The 22,924-nt window shown below is 39.7% G+C and overlaps 1 protein-coding gene and 1 pseudogene across 1 annotated transcript in view; one reads left to right on the top strand and one right to left on the bottom strand.

The window, feature by feature from the left end:
• Positions 1-22,924, bottom strand: part of LOC103888502 (putative zinc finger protein 730) — a 77,983-nt gene that overhangs the window by 19,378 nt on the left and 35,681 nt on the right. Inside the window, exons 7-8 of the mRNA XM_054540046.2 lie at positions 7,796-7,922; positions 6,886-6,981 (exon numbers count right to left, since the gene is read on the bottom strand). Of these exons, the coding sequence (XP_054396021.1) occupies positions 6,886-6,981; positions 7,796-7,922 (223 nt within the window). The remainder of the gene's footprint in view (positions 1-6,885; positions 6,982-7,795; positions 7,923-22,924) is intronic.
• Positions 20,344-21,682, top strand: LOC103889631 (sorting nexin-6-like; annotated as a pseudogene).

Below are 22,924 nucleotides of genomic sequence, written 5' to 3'. Positions count from 1 at the left end.
GGTCAGATTGAGACCATCCTGGGTAACACAGTGAAACCCTGTCTCTACTAAAAATACAAAAAATTCGCCAGGCGTGGTAGCTGGTGCCTGTAGTCCCAGCTACTTGGGAGGCTGAGGCAGGAGAATGGTGTGAAAACAGGAGGCGGAGCTCGTAGTGAGCCGAGATCATGCCACTGCACTCCAGCCTGGGCGAAAGAGTGAGACTCCGTCTCAAAGAAAAAAAAAAACAATTAACTATGAGTATAATGGTGAAAAAGTAGACTAATAATATAGAATGCAGGCTGGGTGCAGTGGCTCACACCTGTAATCCCAGCACTTTGGGAGGCCGAGGCAGGTGGATAACCTGAGGTCAGGAGTTCGAGACCAGCCTCACCAATATGGTGAAACTCCATCCCTACTAAAAATACAAAAATTAGCTGGGCATGGTGGCAGATGCCTGTAGTCCCAGCTACTCGGGAGGCTGAGGAAGAAGAATCACTTGAACCAGGAAGGTGGAGGTTGCTGTGAGCCGAGATCACGCCACTGCACTCCAGCCTGGGTGAAAGAGTGAGACTCCATCTCAAAGAAAAAAAAAAAATTAACTATGAGTTTAATGGTGAAAAAGTAGACTAATAAAATAGAATGCAGGCTGAGTGTGGTGGCTCACACCTGTAATTCCAGCAATTTGGGAGGCCAAGGCAGGTGGACAACCTGAGGTCAGGAGTTCGAAACCAGCCTCACCAATATGGTGAAACTCCATCTCTACTAAAAATACAAAAATTAGCTGGGCATGGTGGCGAGTGCCTGTAGTCCCAGCTACTCGGGAGGCTGAGGAAGAAGAATCGCTTGAACCAGGAAGGTGGAGGTTGCTGTGAGCCAAGATCGCGCCACTGCACTCCAGCCTGGGAGACAGAGACTCCATCTCAAAATAAATAAATAAATAAATAAAACAGAATGCAGCACATATATAAACTTTTACGTATATGGTCTTATGAATAGTCATTTGCATACCCGTAATTATTTCAGCACTGTTACTGAAAGCAAATAGGTAAAAGCAATGCAAATTTTTGTCACCAAATTATTCAGTAGATATAATTTGAAATATAAACATACCGGAGGCTGGGTGCAGTGGCTCATGCCTGTAATCCCAGCACTTTGGAAGGCCAAGGCGGGCAGATCATGAGGTCAGGAGTTTGAGACCAGCCTGACCAACGTGGTGAAATCTGGTCTCTACTAAAAATATAAAAATTAGCCGGGCTTGGCAGTGTGTGCCTGTAATCCCAGCTACCCAGGAGGCTAAGGCAGGAGAATCTCCTGAACCCAGGAGGTGGAGGGTGCAGTGAGTAGGGATCACACCACTGCACTCCAGCCTGGGCCACAGAGCGAGACTCTGTCTCAAAAAACAAACAAAAAAAACCAACAACAACAAAAAAACATACTGGAATATCACTCAATTTGCAAGAAGTAGAAAATATTCCAACAATTATAAAGTTAAATCTTGATGACATTATGCACAATGAAATGAGCCAGCCACAAACTGACAAAAATTTTATGAGATATATAAAGCAGTTTTGTTCTTACAAACAGAAAACAGAATGGTGTTTGAAAAGTGCCAGGAAATGGGAAAAATTGGTAGTTGTTTAATATGTAATGTAAAATTTCTAGAAGTCTTTTACACAACAATGTGAATATACTTAACATGCCTGAAATATACAGGCTTCTTGAGACAGTGTCTTACTCTGTCAGTGTAACAGTGGTACAATTACAGCTCATTGCAACATCAAACTTTTAGGCTCAATTAATCCTTTCCCCTTAATCTCCCAAGTAGCTGGGGTAACAGGTGCACAACACCATGTCTGTTTATTTAAAAAATTTTTTTTTCAGATGGAGTCTCATTCTGTCACCCACGCTGGAGTGCAGTGGCGTGATCTCACCTGCCTACAACCTCTGCCTCCTGGGTTGAAGCAATTCCCCTGCCTCAGCCTCCCGAGTAGCTGGGACTACAGGTGCCCACCACCACACCCAGCTAATTTTTTTGTTTTTTTAGTACAGACGGGGTTTCACCGTGTTAGCCAGGATGGTCTCGATCTCCTGACTTCATGATCCACCCGCCTTGGTGTCCCAAAGTGCTGGGATTACAGGCGTGAGCCACTGCACCCAGCCTAAATTTTTTTTTGGAAAGATGGGGTCTCCATATATTGCTTGGGCTGGTCTCAAATTTTTGGGCTCAAGTGATCCTTTTGCCTTAGCCTCCTAATATCCAGGGATTACAGATGTGAAACACCACCATGACTGGCCATGAAATGAATACTTAGTTTTTGTTTTTTTTTTTGAGACAGAATCTCACTCTGTCACCTAGACTAGAGTGTAGTGGCACAATCTAGGCTCACTGCAACCTCTGCCTCCTGGGTTCAAGCGATTCTCCTGCCTCAGCCTCCCCTCTAGGTGGAACTACAGGCACTGGCCACCATGCCTGGCCAATTTTTGTATTTTTAGTAGAAATGGGGTTTCACCATATTGGTGAGGCTGGTCTCGAACTCCTGACCTTGTGATTCGCCTGCCTCAGCCTCCCAAAGTGCTGGGATTACAGATGTGAGCCACCACGGCCAGCCTTAAACAGTTTTAAGATGGCAAATTTTAGGTCACATGACTTTGCATTTTTTTTTTAAGACCGAGTCTCGCTCTGTTGCCCACGCTGGAGTGCAGTGGCACTATTTTGGCTCACTGCAACTTCTGCCTCCTGGGTTCAAGCAATTCTCCTGTCTCAGCCTCCCAAGTAGATGGGATTACATGTTCATGCCACCACGCTCGGCTAATTTTTTGTGTTTTCAGTAGAGATGGGGTCTCACCACATTGGCCAGGATGGTCTCATACTCCTGACCTCAAGTGATCTGCCCACCTTGGCCTCCCAAAGTGCTGGGATTACAGGCACAAGCCACCGCGCCCAGTCTATTTTTTAAAAAGAATAAATTAAAAGGTACAAAATTATAAATTTTTTCAAATATGACCTTCAAGTCACAAAAGTGTTTTTCTCAAAGGAAATGTTTATTATTAAACATAAGGTGAAAATAAAACTACTTTCATGACTACTCACTTAGACAAGAAAAAAACACCATGGAAAATCTGCTGAGAAAAAAAATATATAAGATGTGCCATAACCAAAGCAGGAGTCATATTTATAGATACACACACACACATATAATCTGATTGTGATAAACATATGGCTGATTTATCTCCTAATTATACCCCACATTGACTTATATGTACAAACAGAGTTGCAAACTGCCTAAAACTGTAAAACCAGAAAACACAATAAACTGATGTTAAGAAACCCACACTGAAAAAACACACTGATATGGAACTGCAAAACAATAATAACAGAAATGCTTACTCATAAAATCTGGTATGCAACGTTGATGTAGCATTAAAAAGAATTTGTTAGCTGAGCACAGTGGCTCACGTCTGTAATCCCAGCACTTTGGGAGGCCGAGGTGTGTGGATCACCTGAGGTCAGGAGTTCGAGACCAGCCTGACCAACAGGGTGAAACCCTGTCTCTACTAAAAATACAAAAATTAGCCAGCCATGGTGGCAGGTGCCTGTAGTCCCAGCTACTTGGGAGGCTGAGGCAAGAGAATTGCTTGAATTCAGGAGGTGGATGTTGCAGGGAGCTGAGATCGCACCACTGCACTCCAGCCTGGGCAAGGGAGCAAGACTCCGTCTCAGAAAAAAACAAAAAACAAAAACAAAAAAAGAATTTGTCTAGATAACTGCAATATTAGACTGAAACTGTACTCATGGAGGAAAGGTATTTTGAATCATTAGCATGCACTGTATGGTAGTAAAATTTCAGAGAAAATGCAGTATAATTATAAATAGAAGATTCTAATGAAAAACTTTTGATAAACATTTAAAAGAAACCAAAAATAATTTTTAAGTTTTAAATATATGCTATTTATACATAAAATGAAACTGCTGTAATCCAAGTTTAGAAGCAAAGAATAGCTTTACATTGCTAAATAAAGAAAAATATATATATATTTTGCAGAATATAGTTAGGATCTCTGATATATAAACCAAATATTTGAGAATAAATCATGTTATTTTTTAGACATAGGCTGACAAACATGGGTGGAAATCCTATAATTCCATTTTGCCTATTTCTTTTTGCCTGCCTGCCTACTAATTATCTAATTTACTTCAGACATAACATGTCAATTCTAGTATATTTCCCTAAATGTTTCAATCTAAAATTACACACAAAATTAAAATAGAAAGTAAAAATGTACAGGGAGAGTGACATCAGTAAGATGGAAAAATAAAAGGTGCCCTATTTGCTTATTTTCCTACAGCAAGAAAATCTGTCAGCAATCCCTGAAAAAAAATGCCTTTATGAGAGAAACAGGCATCATGGCTCAAACCTGTAATGATAGCTACATGGTACATTAAGGTTGAAGAATTGCTTCAGGCAAGGATTTCAAGACTAGTCTGGGTTATGTAGCAAGACCCCATCTCCAAAATAAGTGCCTTAAGAGAGCTTTGAGATTCAGGAAGGAAGTTGTGAAACTCTGCTAATGCCCAAGATTGAGGAGCATCCTTTTTAGAAGGCAGGCTTTCATTCAGGTGGCTAACTACATGACCCCTGTTCTTGGCTACAGACCAGAAAATTATCCACCCAACTTGGTCCCACTGAGAATTTTGAACTTACTCTGAAACCATCCAAAACTCTTCCCAGCCAAAGTCTGGAAGAGGTCTTGCCTTTTCAGAGGCCTGGAAAAAGACACTCATTTATAGCCACACAGACAAGACTGCAGACCTTGGTCCTTATTGTCTTCCCTGAAACACTTCCATGACTCAGTTCCAGCTCTTTGAGCCACAGTTCATGGTCAGTTCTACCTACATGGAAACCCACACAGAGACCTTGGGAAATCCTTTCTGGTACCCAGTGAAAGCCATTTTCATCTACATTTTGATATAAAGCCCACCAAATATGCATAACCAATTGCAGAAACCTGCCCTAGTGTCTACCCTACGGAGCAAAGTCCTAAAGGATATTTACTCTGACCAAAAATATAATGGGAATTATAACTACCCAAGCCCCTTGTAACAAGTCAACTAAAGTTGGACCCCAGTGAAGACCCAGCAGCCTTGTTACCAAGCTACAATCCCTCTCCACTATAAGCCCAGAGGGCATTCTATCACCCTGGGCACCCAACAAAAGAATATCTTTACATCTTGAAGCCAGTTTATAAAAACTTGAAGAGGTGTTTGTTTCTTAAAATTCACAGAGACCAATGCAAAACTATATTGTGCCCATTCTCAGTGCTTCTACTTAAACATAGCACTGAATGTACGTGGTAGAAAAATTAGTCAAAATAAATTTTTAAAGTCACTGAAATTGAAGACAAGTAAGAAGTTGCTGGTTCTAGAGCATTTGACTTTATATATAAAAAACCACAAACAGTACATTAAAACCTGATTAAAGTAATAATTATACTCAATATATTAGCAAATAGAAAATTAACATACAACTATATGTTATGGTTCCATACACTTAAACTATCTGATAAAATATAGAAAGAAAGTAATCTTATATACAATAGCACTAAAATAAATTTCTGAGAACAAATTTAACCAAGGAACTAAAAAATATTTTAAATGAAAGATATATCAATTAAAAAAATTAGAGAAGACACAAATAAATTTAAAAATATTTTATGTCTATTAATTGAAAGAATAAATATTGTTGCAGTGCCTTATTTTTAATTTTTATTTTTTTGACAGAGTCTCGCTCTCTTGCCCAGGATGGAGTGCAGTGGCACAGTCTTGGCTCACTGCAACTTCCATTTCCCAGATTCAAGCAATTCTCCTGTCTCAGCCTCCCAGGTAGCTGGGATTACAGATGCCTGCCACCACGTCTGGCTAATTTTTTGTATTTTCAGTAGAGACAGGGTTTCACTATGCTGGCCAGGCTGGTCTGGAATTCCTGACCTCATGATCCACCCGCCTCAGCCTCCCAAAGTGCTGGGATTACAGGTGTGAGCCACCGTGCCCAGGCGAAAGTGCTTTGTTATCTAAGGTGTCTCTAGATTCAATAAACTCCCAACAGAATTCCAGTTATTTAAGGTAATAGAAAATAGAGTTCTAAAATTTACATGAAGCTACAATAAACTTTGAATAGCCAAAGCAATCTTGAAAGAAAAAAAAAAACAAAGCAGGAGAACATCATACTGTATAATTTCAAACTATATTTCAAAACTATAGTAATAAAACAGCATGGAATGTGCAGAAAAATTATCAATAAATAAATGAAACAGAAACCACTATTCTCACACATTTCAGACACAATGCAAAAAGAGAACTTAAAAAATAGTTTAATTTGCTGGGTGTGGTGATGCATGCCTGTAATCCCAGCTACTCAGGAGGCTGAGGCAGGAGAATCACATGAATCCAGGAGGCAGAGGCTGCAGTGAGCTGAGATCGCACCACTGCACTCCAGTCCTGGTGATAGTGTGAGACTCCGTCTCAAAAAAAATAAATAAATAAAATAAAAATAGTTCAACATAGAGTTTCTCAAAATTATGCAAATATCTGTGTGTTTCCAGAAACAATGGAAAAGCAGTCAGATTGTGCAGTCTATTATATGCCATGAAATGGACTTTGGCTCTCACTGTAAACTTAAAGTAAGATTACCAAAGGGAAAGAAGAATTTTTAGAGATTTAAAAAAGATAAAAGATGCTTCTATGTGAGAGGAAAAAAAATAAATAAAAAGCAAAATAAATAAAAAGAAACAGAAACTATTTCCTTTGTAAAACAGCTTCCCAAATTATTTTAAAAACTGGCTTTTTTCTTTTTTTAAACTATAGATCTCTTACCAGTTTTGTCTATTCTATTTACTCTCACCTACCTGGGGGTTCAGCTACCATATCATGTGTCTTCACATTCCAAGGCTCTTTTCCTTGCTCCAGACAGGTGATCAGGTCTGGCTTTGAGATAGCAATACCTGTTTTATGAAAAATAACACAAATCTTGCTCATATTCTCCAATTACCAACTTAGTAATGCTCTCAGTAAAGAGAATGTAATGGAATATTCTAGTAAATTAACCCCAAAATAATTTAGAAAAAATTTCTAAATATACCAGGCATGGTGGCTCATGCCTTTAATACCAGCAGTTTGGGAGGCTGAGGCAGGCAGATCACAAGGTCTGGAGCACAAGGTCCGGAGTTCGAGACCAGCCTGGCCAACATAGTGAAACCCTGTCTCTACTAAAAATATGAAAAAATTAGCTAGGTGTGGTGGCACATGCCTGTAGTCCCAGCTACTGAAGAGGCCAAGGCAGGAGAATCACTTGAACCCAGGAGGCAGAGGTTGCAGTGAGCCAAGATTGTGCCACTGCACTCCAGCCTGGGTGACAGAGTGAGACTCTGTCTCCAAAAAAATTTAAAAAATAAAGAAAAGAAATTTCTAAATATTTAGAAATATTTTAATTTTATAGGTTCTTAATATAACTACCTTGTACTAATTCAAAAATTGGTGATGGTGATTACATTTTAAGATGTGAGCAAGAATATATTGCAACTAAATTTCTAAAATTAACCCTAATCTAGAGTGAAGGAAACAAATCAGCTCAGGAAAGTGGAAAGTTCAGGTCAAAATAAAACATCTTGAAATTCTTTTCTACATGGACAAATCCTGAAGACATAAAAAAAAAAAAAGAAAAAGAAAAAAACCCGGGATCTGAAAGCATAGAATTTTTACAAAAATAAATGAAATCTATAGGGTATATTAGGAATTGTGTATTAAAGTTATCCTCACCCAGGAAGACCAGGTTTCTGTAGTTATCTAACATCACATTTCTATATAAATTCTGTTGTTCAGTGTCCAGACATTGCCACTCCTCCAGAGAGAATTCTATGGCCACATCTCTAAATGTCAACGCTCCCTGAAAAACACAAACAAACGTATTTACCAAGAGCCCCTGGGCAGAATTTTAAATTTGACTCAAGGTGAAATAAAAGTAAAGATAATTGGGTCTTACTTATAGGGGTGACGGAAATTATCAATAACTTTCAACACAGAAATATTCTCTAATGTATATTCTAACTCTGAGAAAAGAGAGTGGCATAAGATCCAAAATATCAGTGTACATATGATACTTTTCCAGATGATGAAGACATGAACACTAACATGTACATTTTTGAGTGCTATATTTACATCATACAGAAAGAGTTGTGTAAACTTTTCAGATGGAAAAGTCACATTGAGTTAGAAGGTACTGCTCAAATTGTAATGTCTACAATAAACTGAAGATCTTGTTAATGCAGTCTGTGTCAGAAGGTCTGGACTAAAGCCTGAGTTTCTGGATCTTGGTGTGGTGGCTCATGCCTGTAATCCCAGCACTTTGGGAGGCCGACGCAGGCGGATCACCTGAGGTCGGGAGTTCGGGACCAGCCTGACCCACATAGAGAAACCCCATCTCTACTAAAAATACAAAATCAGCCGGCCATGGTGGCGCATGCCTGTAATTCCAGCTACTCGGGAAGGCTGAGGCAGGTGAATTGCTTGAACCTGGGAAGCAGAGGTTGCGGTGAGCCAAGATTGTGCCATTGTACTCCAGCCTGGGCAACAAGAGTGAAACTCTGTCTCAAAAAAAAAAAAAAAAAACAAGATGACCAGTGATGCCAATATTTATGGCCCAAGAAGGCTATTTTGTCAAATATAGAGTAACTGGAAGAGCCGGTGGTCTTTTTTTTCCAGTTTTTCTGGTCTGTAACAAACATTAGAGTTTTCATTTTCCAAAGGCAGATAAAGGCAAAGAAAACATACGAAGGGCAGCTGCCAGATTAAATGTGATGGTTTCTGCCCATGAGCTGCATAAAGACACTACTAATGAAGAGAAAAATAATTAACTCCATATTAAAGAAATCCATCAGAGAGCTTCATTAATCAAGTGAGTTACTAATATCAACTGGACTAAGACAAATTTTTATGATGTGCTGATGCACACAGGACACAGCATCACTGTTGTAATATTGGCCCTCCAAAAGTAAATTACAGCCTGAATTTAACTATAAAGAAACATCAGTTTTATGTAAAGTTCAAAATACAGATATCTGCCATGTTCTATAATTGTTAATAGTTAATAATTATTTTAAATACTTTCTTTAGCACCCTGGAGAACAAGTATCTCCTAATAATTTTTTTCAGAACTTACTGGGTAATAAATGTCATCCTCTTTAAATAAGCATTTTCTTAATCCTTCTCTATATAGAGCTGATGGAGAACACAGACAAAACCTCAACATTACATGGTCTTTATTTTTACTAAGAACCCCAGCTTTTCCCCAATAGGAATCTTGAGCATCCACACCTTCCCATGTTCAACAGTCACAAAGGGAACATTTTTAATATTGCAGATTATAAATTCATGGTGAGAATACTGCTTGGCATATAAGAAGCCATGATGTAGATAATGTAGAGAAGGCTCTGGTACATAGGAAAGAAATATTTTTCAGAGATCCTTGACTATTATAAGAATTTTAAAATGTAGTTACAATAAACTCATTTAACAGGAAAAGCACAAGTAGAGAATTAAAGTTTTGCAAGTACTAAAGGCATGGTATTCTAGCAGGCAGAGTGGACACAACTCTTACTCCGAGGCATGTTTAGCTGAAAAAAAGTCATCTTTTCTCTTCTCGTCTTTCTCTGGAATTTCTTCTCAGATGAGGTTTTTGAAACAAATTACATCTGCATCTAGAGAATATGCCTTGAAAGATGTAAGCACCACATCTTTACCTGCTGCTACCACCACACTCATAGGCAGAAGGACCAATACAGAAAAACTCTACCCATTTCTGTCCTTTATAACAGAAGAGGTTCAGGAACAATAAGCTGCTCCACAGATGTAAAAATATGTTTCTGCTTTCCTGTCTTCAGGTGCCCTCCCCTGCCACAGACACCAGCAATTGCTGCTACAGTAATAAAAATGTGGACCACACTGCCCTGTTCCTATGAAACCCAAACAGAACAGGTTCTGGGACCACCCTTTAGTGCAAAGATGAGACTTAACTTTCATAAACGTATCTTGAACCCTCATACTTGATTCTGGCCTCAACTTAGAGTCACATGATTCTAATTAGAAGCCTGGGCTTATAACCATTTAACTAAGCATTGCCTTTCCAGCTTTAACAAGCTTATAAATCACTTGGTAATTCTGGCCCTACTCTATGAAATGTGATTCTGCAGGTTTTGAAAAGATACATGAATGGGTGTTATAAACAAGTTTCCTATCAATGCTGATGTTTCTCCACCTAGAGTCATTATTAGCATTAGTTACAGCAAACAGGCACAGCGCAGAGTTCCTTACACTCAGCACTCTTGTGACAATACAAATACTTTTGGTACAAATAAGTACAACCAATCTCTACCTTAAAGTATTATACTCTTTGCTGGCTTTTTTTAAGTTTACAGAAGAAACAGAAAGCAACACTGTTTTCTGTTTCTTTGTTTTCCGTTTTTTTATTTAGAAAGCAACACTGTTTAAGTCTGCGTTTAGAAAACAACATGTACAAAGATGGCCGAATAGGAACAGTTCCAGTCGACAGCTCCCAGCGTGAGCGATGGAGAAGACGGGTGATTTCTGCATTTCCAACTGAGGTACTGGGTTCATCTCACTGGGGAGTGTTGGAAAGTGGGTGCAGGACAGTGGGTGCAGCGCACTGAGCATGAGCCGAATCAGGGCAAGGCATTGCCTCACCCGGTAAGTGCAAGGGGTCAGGGAATTCCCTTTCCTAGTCAAAGGGGTGACAGATGGCACCTGGAAATCAGGTTACTCCCACCCTAATACTGCACTTTTCCAACAGTCTTAGCAAACAGCACACCAGGAGATTATATCCCGCACCTGGCTCGGAGGGTCCTACACCCACGGAGCCTCAATCATTGCTAGTACAGCAGTCTGAGATCAAACTGCAAGGCGGCAGAGAGGCTGGGGGAGGGGCGCCCACCATTGCCGAGGCTTGAGTAGGTAAACAAAGCGGACAGGAAGCTCGAACTGGGTGGAGCCCACTGCAGCTCAAGGAGGCCTGCCTGCCTCTGTAGACTACACCTCTGGGGGCAGGGCATTGCCAAACAAAAGGCAGGAGAATCCTCTGCAGACTTAAATGTCCCTGTCTGACAGCTTTGAAGAGAGTAGTGGTTCTTCCAGCATGCAGCTGGAGATCTGAGAACGGACAGACTACCTAAAGTGCGTCCCTGATCCCTGAGTAGCCTAACTGGGAGGCACCCCCCAGTAGGGGCAGACTGACACCTCACACGGCCGGGTACTCCTCTGAGACAAAAGTTCCAGAGGAATGATCAGGCAGCAACATTTGCTATTCACTGATGTCTGCGTTCTGCAGCCTCCGCTGCTGATACCCAGGCAAACAGGGTCTGGAGTGCACCTCCAGAAAACTCCAACAGACCTGCAGCTGAGGGTCCTGACTGTTAGAAGGAAAACTAACAAACAGAAAGGACATCCATACCAAAACCCCATCTGTAAGTCACCATCATCAAAGACCAAAGGTATATAAAACAACAAACATAGGGAAAAAACAGAGCAGAAAAACTGGAAACTCTAAAAATCAGATTGCCTCTCCTCCTCCAAAGGAATGCAGCTCCTCACCAGCAACAGAACAAAGCTGGATGGAGAATGACTTTGACAAGTTGAGAGAAGAAGGCTTCAGATGATCAAACTACTCCAAGCTGAAGGAGGAAGTTCGAACCCATGGCAAAGAAGTTAAAAACCTTGAAAAAAAATTAGATGAATGGCTAACTAGAATAACCAATGCAGAGAAGTCCTTAAAGGACCTGATGGAGCTGAAAACCAAGGCACAAGAACTATGTGATGAATGCACAAGCCTCAGTAGGCAATTTGATCAACTGGAAGAAAGGGTAACAGCGATGGAAGATCAAATGAATGAAATGAAGCAAGAAGAGAAGTTTAGAGAAAAAAGAATAAAAAGAAATGAACAAAGCCTCCAAGAAATATGGGACAATGTGAAAAGACCAAATCTACATCTGATTGGTGTACCTGGAAGTGATGGGGAGAATGGAACCAAATTGGAAAACACTCTGCAGGATATTATACAGGAGAACTTCCCCAATCTAGTAAGGCAGGCCAACATTCAAATTCAGGAAATACAGAGAATGCCACAAAGATACTCCTTCAGAAGAGCAACTCCAAGACACATAAATGTCAGATTCACCAAAGTTGAAATGAAGGAAAAAATGTTAAGGGCAGCCAGAGAGGTCGGGTTACCCACAAAGGGAAGCCCATCAGACTAACAGCTGATCTCTTGGCAGAAACTCTACAAGGCAGAAGAGAGTGGGGGCCAATATTCAACATTCTTAAAGAAAAGAATTTTCAACCCAGAATTTCATATCCAGCCAAACTAAGCTTCATAAGTGAAGGAGAAATAAAATCCTTTACAGACAAGCAAATGCTGAGAGCTTTTGTCACCACCATGCCTGCCCTAAAAGGGCTCCAGAAGGAAGCACTAAACATGGAAAGGAACAACCAGTACCAGCCACTGCAAAAACATGGCAAATTGTAAAGACCATCAAGGCTAGGAAGAAAGTGCATCAATTAACGAGCAAAATAACCAGCTGACATCATAATGACAGGATCAAATTCACACATAACACTATTAACCTTAAATGTAAATGGGCTAAATGCTACAATTGAAAGACACAGACTGGTAAATTGGATAAAAAGTCAAGACCCATCAGTGTGCTGTATTCAGGAAACCCATCTTATGTGCAGAGACACACAAAGGCTCAAAATAAAGGGATGGAGGAAGATCTACCAAGCAAATGGAAAACAAAAAAAGGCAGGGGTTGCAATTCTAGTCTCTGATAAAACAGACTTTAAACCAACAAAGATCAAAAGAGACAAAGAAGGTCATTACATAATGGTAAAGGGATCAATTCAACAAGACGAGCTAACTATCCTAAATATATATGCACCCAATACAGGAGCACCCAGATGCATAAAGCAAGTCAACAGAGACCTACAAAGAGACTTAGACTCCCACACAATAATAATGGGAGACTTTAACACCCCACTGTCAACATTAGACAGATCAATGAGACAGAAAGTAACAAGGATATCCAGGAATTGAACTCAGCTCTGCACCAAGTGGACCTAATAGACATCTACAGAACTCTCCACCCCAAATCAACAGAATATACATTCTTCTCAGCACCACGCTGCACTTATTCCAAAACTGACCACGTAGTTGGAAGTAAAGCACTCCTCAGCAAATGCAAAAGAACAGAAATTATAACAAACTGTCTCTCAGACTACAGTGCAATCAAACTAGAACTCAGGATTAAGAAACTTACTCATAACCGCTCAACTACATGGAAACTGAAAAACCTGCTCCTGAATGACTACTGGGTACATAATGAAATGAAGGCAGAAATAAAGATGTTCTTTGAAACTAATGAGAACAAAGACACAATATACCAGAATCTGTGGGACACATTCAAAGCAGTGTGTAGAGGGAAATATATAGCATTAATTGCCCACAAGAGAATGCAAGAATGATCTAAAATTGACATCCTAACATCATAACTAAAAGAACTAGAGAAGCAAGAGCAAACACATTCAAAAGCTAGCAGAAGGCAAGAAATAACTAAGATCAGAGCAGAACTGAAGGAAATAGAGGCAGAAAAAACCCTTAAAAAAATCAGTGAATCCAGGAGCTGGTTTTTTGAAAAGATCAACAAAATTGATAGACTGCTAGCAAGACCAATAAAGAAGAAAAGAGAGAAGAATCAAATAGACGCAATAAAAAATGATAAAGGGGATATCACCACCGATCCCAAGAAATACAAACTACCATCAGAGAATACTATAAACACCTCTATGCAAATTAACTAGAAAATCTAGAAGAAATGGATAAATTCCTCAACACATGCACCCTCCCAAGACTAAACCAGGAAGAAGTTGAACCTCTGAATAGACCAAAAACAGGCTCTGAAATTGAGGCAATAATTAATAGCTTACCAACCAAAAAAAGTCCAGGACCAGATGGATTCACAGCCAAATTCTACCAGAGGTACAAGGAGGTGCTGGTACCTTTCCTTCTGAAACTATTCCAATCAATAGAAAAACAGAGAATCCTCCATAACTCATTTTATGAGGCCAGCATCATCCTGATACCAAAGCCTGGCAGAGACACAACAAAAAAAGAGAATGTTAGACCAATATCCCTGATGAACATCTATGCAAAAATCCTCAATAAAATACTGGCAAACCAAATCCAGCAGCACATCGAAAAGCTTATCCACCATGATCCAGTGGGCTTCATCCCTGGGATGCAAGGCTGGTTCAACATACGAAAATCAATAAACGTAATCCAGCATATAAACAGAACCAAAGACAAAAACCACATGATTATCTCAATAGATGCAGAAAAGGCCTTTGACAAAATTCAACAGCCCTTTATGCTAAAGACTCTCAATAAGTTAGGTATTGATGGGACGTATCTCAAAATAATAAGAGCTATCTATGACAAACCCACAGCCAATATCATACTGACTGGGCAAAAACTGGAAGCATTCCCTTTGAAAACTGGCAAAGACAGGGATGCCCTCTCTCACCACTCCTATTCAACATAGTGTTGGAAGTTCTGACCAGGGCAATCAGGCAGGAGAAGGAAATAAAGGGTATTCTATTAGGAAAAAAGGAAGTCAAATTGTCCCTGTTTGCAGATGACATGATTGTATATTTCGAAAACCCCATCGTCTCAGCCCAAAATCTCCTTTAGCTGATAGGCAAGTTCAGCAAAGTCTCAGGATACAAAATCAATGTGCAAAAAACCACAAGCATTCTTATACACCAATAACAGACAAACAGAGAGCCAAATCATGAGTGAACTCCCATTCACAATTGCTTCAAAGAGAATAAAGTACCTGGGAATCCAACTTAAAAGGGACATGAAGGACCTCTTCAAGGAGAACTACAAACCACTTCTCAAGGAAATAAAAGAGGATACAAACAAATGGAAGAACATTCCATACCCATGGATAGGAAGAATCAATATCGTGAAAATGGCCATACTGCCCAAGGTAATTTATAGATTCAATGCCATCCCCATCAAGCTACCAATGACTTTCTTCACAGAATTGGAAAAAACTACTTCAAAGTTCATATGGAACCAAAAAAGAGCCCTCATTGCCAAGTCAATCCTAAGCCAAAAGAACAAAGCTGGAGGCATCATGCTACCTGACTTCCAACTATACTACAAGGCTACACTAACCAAAACAGCATGGTACTGGTACCAAAACAGAGATATAGACCAATGGAACAGAACAGAGCCCTCAGAAGTAATGCCACATATCTACAACCATCTGATCTTTGACAAAACTGACAAAAACAAGAAATGGGGAAATGATTCCCCATTTAATAAATGGTGCTGGGAAAACTGGCTAGCCATATGTAGAAAGCTGAAACTGGATCCCTTCCTTACACCTTATACAAAAATTAATTCAAGATGGATTAAAGACTTAAATGTTAGACCTAAAACCATAAAAACCCTAGAAGAAAACCTAGGCAATACCATTCAGGACACAAGCATGGGCAAGGACTTCATGTCTAAGACATCAAAAGCAATGGCAACAAAAGCCAAAATTGACAAATGGGATCTAATTAAACTCAAGAGCTTCTGCACAGCAAAAGAAACTACCATCAGAGTGAACAGGCAACCTACAGAATGGTAAAAAAATTTTTGCAATCTACTCATCTGACAAAGGGCTAATATCCAGAATCTACAATGAACTCAAACAAATTTACAAGAAAAAAACAAACAACCCCATCAAAAAGTGGGCAAAGGATATGAACAGACATTTCTCAAAAGAAGACATTTATAGAGCCAACAGACACATGAAAAAATGCTCGTCATCACTGGCCATCAGAGAAATGCAAATCAAAACCACAGTGAGATACCATCTCACACCAGCTAGAATGGCGATCATTAAAAAGTCAGGAAACAACAGGTGCTGGAGAGGATGTGGAGAAATAGGAACACTTTTACACTGTTGGTGGGACTGTAAACTAGTTCAACCCTTGTGGAAGTCAGTGTGGCGATTCCTCAGGGATCTAGAACTAGAATTACCATTTGACCCAGCCATCCCATTACTGGGTATATACCCAAAGGATTATAAATCATGCTGCTATAAAGACACATGCACACGTATGTTTATGGTGGCACTATTCACAATAGCAAAGACTTGGAACCAACCCAAATGTCCAACAATAATAGACTGGATTAAGAAAATGTGGCACACATACACCATGGAATACTATGCAGCCATAAAAAAGGATGAGTTCATGTCCTTTGTAGGGACATGGATGAAGCTGGAAACCATCATTCTCAGCAAACTATCGCAAGGACAAGAAACCAAACACTGCATGTTCTCACTCATAGGTGGGAATTGAACAATGAGAACACATGGACACAGGAAGGGGAACATCACACACCAGGGCCTGGTGTGGGGTGGGGGGAAGGGGGAGGGATAGCATTTGGAGATATACCTAATGTTAAGTGATGACTTACTGGGTGCAGCACACCAACATGGCACATGTATACATATGCAACTAACCTGCATGTTGTGCACATGTACTCTAAAACCTAAAGTATAATTTAAAAAAAAGAAAGAAAGAAAACAACATGTACACATGTAGTAATGCAATGTTTATTATTCAGGTACTACACGCTCTATAAGATGCTACAGGGCACTGTGATAGCACATTACAGGATTTAATCTTAATAACACCCTTTCTGTTGATACTAAGTGTTCAATAATTCCCAGTATTTAGAAAAATGTTCCATATTTTTTTCTGTTTCTCTGTCATTGGCTTTTTAAAAAAATGTGTAGAATAAAAGCTAAACATAAACAGATAAGAGGAATAGAGAAATGAAGAGTTTAATATAACTTACAGGAATTTTTATTGTTTTTATATTTACTTCTTGTGGCTTGGGGAGCAACTACTAGATCTGCAGGAATGGAAAGCAAGCTGCTAAATAAAATGCCTCTGCAAGCGCTGGTTTTAATAATTTTAAAAAGATCCTAAAATTCGTACTTTATATTTCTCATTTATCTGCTTTTCTGTTTCAGAAAATTGTGAGCACCAGCTCTAAAAATGGAACAGGAATCATCACCCAAAACTGATCTTTTCTAATCAGTTCTGTGAGATGAGACTCCAGGGCAGGGCCAGACCTAAATAAGGCCTTCAAAAAAGGGGTAAATCTGAACAGAACTGGGGCAGGGAGTGGACTCTAGCTCGAATTTGGTTCTGTATGCCAATGGGGGTATTTCCAGCTTTGTTTTTCCTAAGCTTACCTAAGAGAAATTTAAATCTCAGAGTTTGTGTAATTTAAACCTTTTATAGCCACTTCCCTGTCAATTTTATATCATATACTAATAAGCCATTTAAACAAATCATTTAAGGTTTCCTAGGATAATTGTATTAAAAGATGAATATGTATTTTTAGTAAGGTAAAGGAAATACAAATAATAACAACCCTTCTGTTCATAAATATTCCTTCAGGTGAAAACACCAAAAGTCACAAGAATGTAAAGAACATGGCCGAAATAAAGCCCAAGTTTTTTTTTGCACACATTTATTTACCTACCATATGATGCATAATTCGACTTTTTATTCAGTTGCTAGTTTTATTAGTCTGTTCTCATGCTGCTGATAAAGACATACCCAAGACTGGGAAGAGAAAGAGATTTAATGAACATACAGTTCTATGTGGCTGGGGAGGCCTCACAATCATGGCAAAAGACAAGGAGAAGCAAGTCACATTTTACATAGATAGCAGCAGGCAAAGAGAGAGCTTGTGCAGGAAAACTCCCATTTTTACAACCATCATATATTCTGAAATTCATTCACTATCCCGAGAACAGCACAGGGAAGACCCACTCCCATAATTGAATCATCTCCCACCGTGTTTTTCCCATGACTTGTGAGAATTACAATTCAAGATGAGATTTGGGTGGGGACATGGCAAAACCATAACATTACACCCCTGGCCCCTCCCAAATCTAATGTCTTTACATTGCAAAACCAATTATACCTTCCCAACAGTCCCCCAAAGTCCTTTTTTTTTTTTTTTGAGGTGGCGTCTCACTCTAGCACCCAGGCTGGAGTGCAATGGCACGATCTTGGCTCACTGCAAGCTCCGCCTCCCGGGTTCACGCCATTCTCCTGCCTCAGCCTCCCAAGCAGCTGGGACTACAGGTGCCCGCCACCACGCCCGGCTAATTTTTTTTGTATTTTTAGTAGAGACGGGGTTTCACTGTGTTAGCCAGGATGGTCTCGATCTCCTGACCTCGTGATCCACCCGTCTTGGCCTCCCAAAGTGCTGGGATTACAAGCATGAGCCAGCACGCCCAGCCCAAAGTCTTAACCCATTTCAGCATCAACACAAAAGTCCACAATTCAACGTCTTATCTGAAACAAGGCAAGTCCCTTCTGCCTATGAGCCTGTACAATTAAAAGCAAGTTAGTTACTTCCCCGATATAATGGCGGTACAAGCATTGGGTAAATAGAGTCACTCCATAAGGGAGAAATTAGCCAAAACAAAGGGGATACTGGCCCCATGCAAGTCCAAAATCAAGCAGGGCAGTCAAATCTTAAAGCTCCAAAATGATCTCCTTTGACTCCATGTCCCGCATTGGGTCATGCTGATGCAAAAGGTGGGTTCCCATCGTCTTGAGCAGCTCCACCCCTGTGGCTTTGCAGGGTACAGCCTCCCTCCTGGCTGCCTTCATGGGCTGGTGTTGAGTGTCTGTGGCTTCTCCGGACACATGGGGCAAGCTGTCGGGATCTACCATTCTGGAATCTGGAGGACAATGGCCCTCTTCTCACAGCTCCACTAGGTGGTGCTCCAGTAAGGACTCTGTGTGGGGGCTCCAACCCCACATTTTTTTCTGTACTGCCCTAGCAGATATTCTTCATGAGGGCTTCACCCCTGCAGCAAACTTCTGCCTGGCCATCCAGGGGTTTCCGTATATCTCTGAAATCTAGGTGGAGGGTGCCAAATCTCAATTCTTGACTTCCATGAACCCGCAGGCTCAACACCATATGGAAGCTGCCAAGGCTTGTGGCTTCCACCCTCTGAAGCAACAACCTGAGCTCTATCTTGGCCCCTTTTAGCCATGACTGTAGTGGCTGGAATACAGGATACCAAGTCCCTAGGCTTCACAGAGTAGGGGAGCCCTGGGCCTGACCCACAAAGCCATCTTTTTCTTTTAGACCTCTGGGCCTGTGATGGAAGGTGCTGTGGAGAAGACCTCTGTCATGACCTGGAGACATTTTTCCCACAGTGGCTTAAATTTCTCCTCAAAAAATGAAGTTTTCTATTCTATTGCATCGTCAGGTTGCAAATTTTCCAAACTTTTATGCTCTGTTTCCATTTTAAAACTGAATGCCTTTAACAGAACCCAAGTAATCTCTTGAATGCTTTGCTGCTTATAAATTTAATTTTTTTTAAAAACTTTGCTGTCAATAAGTCTATTTTCTTCATCTGAAAAAATCTCATTGAAAATTGTTTGGTTTAGCTCTCAGAAGCCCACTCCTGAGCTCTGAGGAAGGTTGCCTTCTTTTGAGCTATTCGATATTCTGAGTGAGGGACATTTTGGGATGGTTCCACTTCTTTTTAACTTTTTTCTTGGACTTCTCACACACTGGATTCCTTCACATAGCAGCATGAGCTTTCTTATACATCTCCTTCATGTCTGGAGTTATGCTTTTTTTTATATATTGAGAGAACTGTTTCCTGTAAGCATCTTCATCTTCCTTCATTAAGTAGTGCCCATGTAATCTGCAACATTCTGGCCTATGATGTGCTTCTGGTGTACTACTGCATTACATTTCTTGCTTTCAGAATCATAACCAGGGAACTGTTTAGTACTGTGAGGGATAGACAAGCCTCTATCTACTGCTCTCTTCAGGGAACCAAAAACTTTATTGCTAGTGGTAGTTCTGGCAAGGCCTACATCCAAATAGCAGGTAAAGGCACTTACTTGGCTGACCATCGGTGCTTTCCACATTGTATTCATTGCCAGTCACTTCCACGTGGCCTTCACAGATCTTGTTCATGCCAAACATCACAGATCTTGACCTATTGAAGAGCCTGCAGGCCAGCAGGCCAGTACAATATGCTGCAGTGTAATTGGTTAGGCCAACCTTCACATCATATTTTGGCAGTTTACGCGCATATGCTGTGCATACTATCACATCCTCTTCTATATGGGTATAAGCAATCTGACAATATCTCTGTATGTTACACAAACTATCATCCTGGGGAGCAGCCATGATGGAAGACCTGAACGATGGCCCTGACTTCCTCTTGGGAAGAGAACCGTGGACTTAAAGCAATAAATGTAGATCTTCAAAGTGATCCTGCTCTGCAGGTGGACATTTCTGATGCTCTTAGTGAGTGGGATAAAGTAAAATTCACTGTTCACACAAAGAGTTTATTGCCAAATTTTAAACAAAATAAGTTTTCTGTTGTTCAGAAACATGAGAAATTTATCTGGCTTCATGATTCCTTTCTTAAAAATGAAGACTATGCAGGTTACATCATTCCACCAGCACCACCAAGACCTGATTTTGATGCTTCAAGGGAAAAAGTACAGAAGCTTGGAGAAGGAGAAGGATCAATGACAAAGGAAGAATTCACAAAGATAAAAACAGGAACTGGAAGCTGAATATTTGGGAATATTCGAGAAGACAGTTGCGATGCATGAAGTGTTCCTATGTCATGTGACAGCACATCCTATTTTGAGAAAATATTTAAATTTCCATGTCTTCTTGGGATATAATCAAGATTTGAGTGTGCAAGGAAAAATAAAAAGAGAAACTTGAAGATTTCTTTGAAAACATGGTTAAATCAGCAGATGGAGTAATTGTTTCAGAAATAAAGGATGTAGATAATTTCTTTCAGCATGAACGAACATTTCTTTTAGAATATCATAACCAAGTTAAGGATGCATCTGCTAAGGAATCATGAATGACAAGATCCCACAAAAGTGCTGCAGATGATTACAATAGAATTGGTTCTTCATTATATGCTTTAGGAACTCAGGATTCACAGATATATGCAAGTTTTTTCTCAAAGTTTCAGAAGTGTTTGATAAAACAAGAAAAATAGAAGCATGAGTGTCTGCTGATGAGGACCTCAAACTTTCTGACCCTTAAAAATATTACTTAAGAGAAACTCAAGCTGCTAAGGATCTCCTGTATTGAAAGTCTAGGTCACTAGTGGATTATGAATATGCTAATAGAGCACTGGATAAAGCAAGAGCAAAAAATAAAGATGTTCTGCTGGCTAAAACTTCCCAACAATTATGTAGTCAGAAATTTGAAAAAAAAAAAATCTCAGTCTGCAAAACAAGAACTTACAGATTTTAAGACAAGAAGCATTGCTGCATTCAGAAAAAAATTAGTGGAACTGGCAGAGTTAGAACTGAAGCATGCAAAGGGTAACCTACAGTTGCTGCCAAACTGCCTGGCAGTGCTAAACGGAGACACATAAGCCACATTCCACCTTCCTGTTGAAAAGGGCAGCCTTCCTTCAAATTTTATTTTTGTTTTCTTAATGATGCTAAGCATTTATGCTCACTGGAAACAAACAAAAACCAGCTGACAAAATGGATCTACTCTTTTTCTGAGAAGCATGGAGCAGTGCCATGTACAGGTGCTGCCAGTCTATGTGGTGTAATGCCGCACTGTGTTCCCCAAGACAGTGGTCCATTATTGTGCACTCATCATACTCAGAAGTCCAAATTTTATTCTTCTTTAAAGTAGCCTCTATAACTGCATTTATTTTATAAATAGTATTCCTTATGGATGCCATCTTATTTACCATTAAATAATTTCTGAAGTTTAACCTTTTCAGAATGCATTGTTCAAACAAGATAAAGATTGCCTTTATTGAATTTTTTAAAATTTTGTCTTAAAAAAAGCATTATATACCACCTTAGTTCATTCATGTATCCTGGTAAAGCATCTTAATCAGACATATTTTTAACTACTGAATATTTCTTTGAAGTTTTGGGACAGATTTTATGTAATCTTTATGATTTCTGAAGAAAAGAAAATGCATTAGTATGTCTGCCTTAAACTTGTAGACTAAACCAATTATTGTAAAATAAACAGCAATAACAGTGAGAGTTTTTAACTTGTGGTCATTGTATCACTCTTTAACATTTGGAGTAGCTATAATAAATCTACTCCTGTATTATGCTTTAAAAAACCCAACCAACAAAAAACTATCATCCTGTATTTGGGTGTGTTGTATTTATTTTTATCCTGTATCAACAAGCATTTCCAAGAATAGTAATTATTCTCTAAATTGTCCTCTAAATTTCATTTGGTATCTCTTAAAATAGGCATTATTTTTAACAACTTTAACAAAACCTATACTGCAGAACAGAGACTGGCATCCATGGCTCAACAGAGACCTGCCTTGCTTAGAAATTTCTTCTGCCAAATAAACTAAATCATCTCTCTCAAGTTCAAAGTTTCACAAATCTCTAGGGAAGGGGCAAAATAACACCAGTCTCTTTGCTAAAACACAAGAAATGTCACCTTTGCTCCAGTTCTCAACAAGTTCTTCATGTCCATCTGAGACCATTTCAGCCTGGATTTTATTTTCGATATCATTATCAGCATTTTGGTCAAAGCCATTGAACAAGTCTCTAGGGAGTTCCACACTTTCCCACATTTTCCTGTCTTCTGAGACTTCCAAACTGCTCCAACCTCTGCCTGTTACCCAGTTCCAAAGTCACATGCACATTTTCAGGTATCTTTTAATCAATGCCCCACTCTACTGGTAACAATTTTTTGTATTAGTCTGTTCTCACACTGCTGATAAAAACACAGCAGAG

The sequence above is a fragment of the Pongo abelii genome, chromosome 20 (assembly GCF_028885655.2).
Source record: "Pongo abelii isolate AG06213 chromosome 20, NHGRI_mPonAbe1-v2.0_pri, whole genome shotgun sequence".
Taxonomy (NCBI): Eukaryota; Metazoa; Chordata; class Mammalia; order Primates; family Hominidae; genus Pongo; species Pongo abelii.
Note: the sequence above shows the minus strand (reverse complement) of the source record. Positions and strands in the feature narration are given on the sequence as shown.